General features: G+C 50.5%; 1 protein-coding gene across 1 annotated transcript; it reads left to right on the plus strand.

The window, feature by feature from the left end:
• Nucleotides 1–2,013: 2,013 nt before the first annotated feature.
• Nucleotides 2,014–6,952, plus strand: arhgap19 (Rho GTPase activating protein 19; the record flags this gene model as incomplete). The annotated part of the gene is made up of 11 exons (XM_062455922.1): nucleotides 2,014–2,057; nucleotides 2,857–3,143; nucleotides 3,239–3,327; nucleotides 3,750–3,951; nucleotides 4,595–4,821; nucleotides 5,146–5,232; nucleotides 5,491–5,556; nucleotides 5,723–5,792; nucleotides 6,300–6,433; nucleotides 6,661–6,765; nucleotides 6,881–6,952. Coding segments are annotated over exons 1-11 (1,383 nt in total), but the record flags the coding sequence as incomplete, so codon positions are not given.
• Nucleotides 6,953–6,955: the final 3 nt, after the last annotated feature.

Genomic DNA, 6,955 nt, shown 5'->3' on the forward strand with positions numbered 1-6,955 from the left:
CTACCTGGAATAGTCAGGTGGGAAATTAAGACAATTTTAACTAACCCAACCTCAGTCTTAGTCCACTAAGCTAAAGCCTGAGGTTAACAGCACAGGTGTTCAGGTGTGAAACAAGGAGACTCATCACATAAGCGTGTTCTCCAAATCACCCTGGTTACATGTAGATTGACTTGTAATGTGGATTCATAGGAGAGAAATTTTGATTATAAATAACCATAAAGGAGATCATAGATACCAGCAACAGAGCAGAGGAAGACCACAAACACACTTCTTGTAGTTGTCAACTCCATAGCTGCATCCCCACCCTGCGGTCTGACAGACACAACAGAGGTCAACAAAACACACTAATAACTGAATACTTGTACTGGTGTTCCTCTAATACAGAATACACACTAATAACTGAATACTTGTGCAAGACTCTGGAGGAGGGGCTAGGACTTCAGCCAATCAGATGCAGAATAGGCGGGATTTAGACAATTTTAGACTTAGCTATTGGCTCTCTTGGTCCCTAACAAGCTAATTAAAATGTTCTACACAGAAGCTTTATGCAATTATAGTTTAACAGAATACAGCATTAAACAACACTGGCGTTTACTGCTACCTAAGATGTGTTTAAACCTTACACTACATAAAAACATTATCTAAATGTTAGTAACAAAATTATATTTTTAAGACGCGTTCACGTCGATGGTACTTACAGAGGAAGAGAGGAGTGGGGTTGGTGGACTTGCTGGCAGTGTGTTGTTCTGAACAGTGAGGGTGAAGTCTGTGGTTGATGGTTCCAAGTAGCTGGAGGAAGACTTGCTTAAGAAGAACAACATGCACCCTTTACTTCCTCTTTAAGACATTTACTTACACTGACAGCAAAAGTTGAACAAGTTGTTTATTTTAGTTTACAACTAAGTGTTGTGTACTAAAACGAGTGGAATGGCAAGGGGATGTGGAGAGAGAGAAAGAGTGAGGGAAAGGGACAGAGGTAAAGAGGGGGAGAGGGAGGGGGAGAGAGAGGGGGCGACAGAGAGGGAGAGAGGTAAAGAGGGGGAGAGGGAGGGGGAGGGGGAGAGAGGGGGAGAGAGGGGGGGTGACAGAGAGGGAGAGAGGTAAAGAGGGGGAGAGGGAGGGGGAGAGAGAGGGGGTGACAGAGAGGGAGAGAGATAAAGAGAGAGAGAAGGAGAGAGGTATTGAAAGTCTGTAAGACAGCCAGTCTCTAACCATGGCTGCCCTCACCCCAGTGGAGTCATCATAGAACATATATAAGGAGTCAGGTGGCTGAGCGGTTAGGGAATCGGGATAGTAATCTGAAGGTTGCCAGTTCGATTCCCGGTCGTGCAAAATGACGTTGTGTCCTTGGGAAAGGCACTTCACCCTACTTGCCTCAGGGGGAATGTCCCTGTACTTACTGTAAGTCGCTCTGGATAAGAGCGTCTGCTAAATGACTAAATGTAAATATAATGGACGTAGTCATCGTGACGTCACCCTTTGGTTTGTGAAATCCCGTTTTGAAGCCTCGATTTTTGCACTTCCTGGTCGCCATCTTTGTTTTATTGACCGCTGTAGATTTATTTCATTGTGATTGTGAAGGTGTTGACTAATGGGATTTTCCTCAATGCAAACATCCATGATTGTCTCTTGTCTGTCTTTGAATGTAAATGTTAATTTCTTTTAGATGATTACCGCAATAACTCGTTCGTGTTTTATTCTAACAAAATGTCACTACAAATATCCTTTCAAGAAGTACACGCGGTTTGCTCACAGAGCAGCCCGAGGATAAAGAGGGTTATCTTTTGGTTAAACACACTTAAATATAAAAAGCCAAGACGTGTCACCCAAGGAACAACAACGCGCATGCTCACTCTTGGTTGATAAAATGGATTAAAAAAATTCAAACAAACCTATCGGAAAAGAGAACATACATCTGCATCTTATGCCCCGCCTATGTTTTGATAACCGACCAATTGACTACAAGGTAGGCGTGGCTACAAGTGACAAGCGGAGGATTCAAACGGAAGAAGGATGGCTGCGTGTAAAGAGATGGACGAAAGTACACAAAATAGAAGGCAAGAAAACATGAAATATTTCATTTTAAACGTTAGATGCCATTTGAAATACTTTAAGTACGCACTGATTGATATGTGTAGACTAGTACTTTCTACTGTAGTCCGTAAATGCTTTAGCTTGCTACAGTGGTTAACTTAGTGCAAGTGGCCGTCACGAATACAAACAGTAAACGGACAGTTTAATTGTTACAGTAGCGCTACTAGTCTAGCTAATTCGGTTTTTCATCCAGTTTGCGCTACCATTTGACCGTTTCTAAAATTATGCAACCGAGCCAGCTAGCCAACTGCTGTATTTAAACAAACCGGAGTTACGTGCTGTTTCTTGAAAGAGGAACTAAACAGCTGATCAGATAGCTAGGCTAGCTACTCTAGCTAAGTGGCTTCTTCTACGTACTGTAGGCTAGCTAAGAGATTAAGAACGCTGCCTAATGTTTTCGTTGCCTGACTTTGTCAGCTACTGTACTTTGTATCATATGGGCGGAGTTGATGAAACAATATCTGTGTGTTTAGTAGCACTGTCTGCGACTGAAAAGGCCTAATTTCGTCCTCTGACCGCAGGGCATTTTTCTTGTTATGCGACAAAAGTTTGTGTTCCTATGAGGACGGTCAATTCTGCTACTACTGGGTCAAACTAGGCTCGAGCTTTAAGTGTCTGTATCTCTGCCTGCTTCATCAACCTCCATCATGGTCTCTCTCTCTCTCTCTCTCTCTCTCTCTCTCTCTCTCTCTCTCTCTCTGTCTGTCTGTCTGTCTGTCTGTCTGTTTGTGTCTGTGTGTGGCTCTTTACGTGTGTTGCCAGGGGGACGGTGTGCAACGTTGTGGTCAGCCAGCAGGAGGCCCGCGGCTCTCGCTCCGCTGGTCGAACGCCTGTCATCTTCAACCCAGACTTCTTTGTGGAAAAGCTTCGCCACGAGAAGCCAGATGTCTTCCTGGAGCTGGTGCTTAGCAACGTCACCCGCCTCATCGACCTCCCGGGGGCGGAGTTCTCTCTGCTCCTCGGGGGGGAGGGGCCTAAGACGCCCACCATCGCCGGGACAGGAAGTGCGGGCGGATTCTTCCGCTCCCTCAACTTCCTGAAGCGCAAAGGTGAGGGGTCAGGCCCGGGAGAGATGGAGGGTGTCTTAAACCCCTAGCTAGGTGTGTGATCAGGTGTAGACGCTGTGCTGTTCTGTCTGTCCCAGATAAAGGCCTTGTGTTCGGGAGCCCTCTGACAGAGTCCAGCATCGCCCAGGTCTACCAGCTCATCCAGTACCTCAGCCAGAGTGAGTACCTCATGCAGCCCCTCATCCCGTACCTCATCCCAATCCAAAAACCCACGAGAGAAGTGTCCTCCCAGGGACAGGCGCCTCTCGGCCAAGGGAGTTCACGACCCACGTTCATTTACATTACATTTAGTCAGTCATTTAGCGGACGCTCTTATCCAGAGCGACTTACAGTAAGTACAGGGACATTCCGCCCGAGGCAAGTAGGGTGAAGTGCCTTGCCCAAGGACACAACGTCATTTTGCACGGCCGGGAATCGAACTGGCAACCTTCATATTACTAACCCGACTCCCTCACCGCTCAGCCATCTGACTCCACGTTCAGCCCCCCTCCCTATACCATGATTTGGGTTAGCGTCTGCCAAAAGAAACATAACATTCCAATGTCATGTGGGTGATTGCTGGCTCCGCCCCCTCCCAGACCTCCCCACGTGGAGGGCCTGTTCCGCGTGCCGGGGAACAGCGTGCGGCAGCAGGCCCTGAGGGAGCAGCTGGACGGCGGGGCGGAGCTGGACCTGGCTTCTGGAGACTTCCACCCTAACGACGTGGCCACGCTGCTGAAGAGCTTCCTGGGAGAGCTGCCCGAGCCCCTGCTCACTCACAGACACTTCCACGCTCACCTGAAGATAGCAGGTACACACACACACACGCTCACCTGAAGATAGCAGGTACACACACACACACTCATCTGAAGATGGCAGGTACACACACACACACACACACGCTCACCTGAAGATAGCAGGTACACACACACACACACACACACACACACACACACACACACGCTCACCTGAAGATAGCAGGTACACACACACACACACGCTCACCTGAAGATGGCAGGTACACACACACACACACACACGCTCACCTGAAGATAGCAGGTACACACACACACTCATCTGAAGATAGCAGGTACACACACACACACACACACCTGAAGATAGCAGGTTGACAAACACACACACATCAGAGATAGCAGGTTGACACACACACACATCTGAAGATAGCAGGTTGACACACACTCACACACATCTGAAGATAGCAGGTTGACACATACACACACACACACATCTGAAGATAGCAGGTTGACACACACACACCTGAAGATAGCAGGTTGACACACACACACACACACACCTCAAGATATTAGGTTGACACAAACACACACACCCTCACCTCACTTGAAACACCGCAACTAAATACAATACAACTAAAGATCATCTTCATTTACTTAAACAATAATTAAATACTACTCCCCTTAACCCCGTCCCTCCAGATATGACCCTGTTTGACGAGCAGGGCAACAAAACGAGCGTCCCAGACAAGGAGCGTCAGATGGAGGCCCTGCAGCTGCTCCTGCTGCTCCTCCCGCCGGCCAGCCGCACCCTCCTGCGCCTCCTCCTGGACCTCCTCTACCACACGGCCCGGCAGCAGGACAGGAACAAGATGTCCGCCCACAACCTGGCGCTCATGTTCGCCCCGCACGTCCTCTGGCCCAGACATGTAGGAGGAGCGGGGGGGGGGGGGGGTGGAGGAGGAGGGGGAGGAGGAGGGGGGGGGTGGAGGAGGGGGGGTGGTGGGGGAGGGGGGGGGTGGTGGAGGAGAGGGGGAGGAGGGGGTGGTGGAGGAGAGGAAGAGGGGGGGGGGGAGGAGGAGAGGAGAGGGGGGGGTGGAGGAGAGGAGGAGGGGGGGGGTGGAGGAGAGGAGGAGGAGGGGGGGGGTGGTGGTGGAGAGGAGAGGAGGAGGGGGAGGAGGAGGGGAAGGGAGAATGCATACAGTATCTAGATTGCTTGTTTAACCAAAGTTGTGTGTGTGTGTGTGTAAAAGATGATGGCGAGCGACTTGCAGGAGAATCTCAAGAAGCTGAACAGTGGCATGGCCTTCCTCATCAAGCATTCCCAGAAACTCTTCAGGGTGAGTACACACACACACTCTGCTGTTCCAGTGTAAGAGCAGTCTGAGAGAGAGAGAGAGAGAGAGAGCAGCTGTGTAACGATGTAGCTGTGCTAGGTACAGAGGAGCCTCAATGTGTCCACTCTGCCTCTCATCCTCCTCCCCTCTCTTTGCTCTACCTCTCTCTCTCTCCTCTCTTTCTCTCCCTACTGCTCTACCTCTCTCTCTCCTCTCTTTCTCTCCCTACTGCTCTACCTCTCTCATCCTCCTCTCCCCCAGGCTCCGGTCTACATCAGGGACCATGCCAGGATGCTCTTCACAGGCTCTACGGTTCTGCAGACTAAGGTCAGCTACCTGGGACACTGTCCCATCACCCCGTCACCAGACAACCCTGTCGGTAGACCTTTTCTCTACCAACCCTTCTCACTCCTTGCTCTCTGTTTCTCTCCCTCTCTGTCTGTCTCTCTCTCTCTCTGTGCCTCTCTATCTCTGTCTCTGTCTCTCTCTCCAGGATGACCTGGACCTGCTGGTTCTAAGCGGTTCCCCGGTGCGTCTGGGTCTCCCCCTGAAGAGACCTGCCGGTCCTCTCTCCGGGTTCCGACCAGCCGGTCCAGAAGCAGCACTCGTCCCCCACCCACGACCACAACCAGGTGTGGTCTCCGTCTGTCCTCACTCGGGGGGCGGGGAGATTTGAATCTGACCTCTTGATCTGCAGTCAAATGCTCTAACCACTAAGCTGTACCTATTCCTGGTTAACCCCGTTAAGGAGTAGCGTCGCACATATGCGATAGTTCGAAAGCGGGCCCCACAGCGCAGCGTCGCACGTGTGTGATTCTGAACATTCCAACTGACTATTTTCCGATAGACAAAAACTATATGACAAACGCTTTAGTATGGCTTCAAAATGTACAATTAGGAGGCTAACAAGTAACACTAGCAGGTAGTAGCATTGCTACAAGTATTGCTACAAGCTAGGTGTCTAGGTAACGGAAGCTAACTAAAGCTAGCTAGCTTCATTTTGGAAAAATAACTCCTCTGGTGGAAGCGTCGGAAATATTTAGAACTCACGCATCTAAAGGTTAAATTAGTTTTCTGTCCCTCTCCCAGAAACTGTACCCCGCCCCAGAACCTGCACCACACCGAGGAGGCCCTGAAGGACCTGTTCAGGCACGTCCATGACAACATGCCCGACTCAGCCAAGAAGAAGAAGCTGATCAGACAAGTACAGAGCTGCCTCAGGGATCCCTCACACGGTCTCCACAGGTTCACAGCCTCCAATATGCTCAATCTCTTCACCCCCTCTTTCCTTTTCTCTCTCTCTCTCTCTCTCTCTCTCTCTCTCTCTCTCTCTCTCTCTCTCTCTCTCTCTCTCTCTCTCTCTCCTCCCCTGTCTCTCTCTCTCTCTCTCTCTCTCTCCTCCCCTGTCTCTCTCTCCTCCCCTGTCTCCAGTTAGCCAAGCAGACCACTCCAGGGACCCCCACCGGCCATCACCAGACCCACCCGGGCCCCGGCAAGAAGCACCCACGCTCTCGCTCCTTCGGCGGGCTCATCAAGGTGTGTGTGTGAGAGAGAGAGAGAGTGTGTGTGTGTGAGGGACAGAGAGAGAGTGTGTGTGTGAGAGAGAGTGTGTGTTCTGTGTGTGTGTTCACTGTGTGCCCCGTCTTTTCAGCGGAGGGTCCGAGGCGACCAGCCGACAGCAGAGAGAAAACTGAGGCACGTTTCCCCGGTGACCGTCGTCTCGGCA

This window comes from Osmerus eperlanus, unplaced genomic scaffold (genome assembly GCF_963692335.1).
Source record: "Osmerus eperlanus unplaced genomic scaffold, fOsmEpe2.1 SCAFFOLD_77, whole genome shotgun sequence".
NCBI lineage: Eukaryota > Metazoa > Chordata > Actinopteri > Osmeriformes > Osmeridae > Osmerus > Osmerus eperlanus.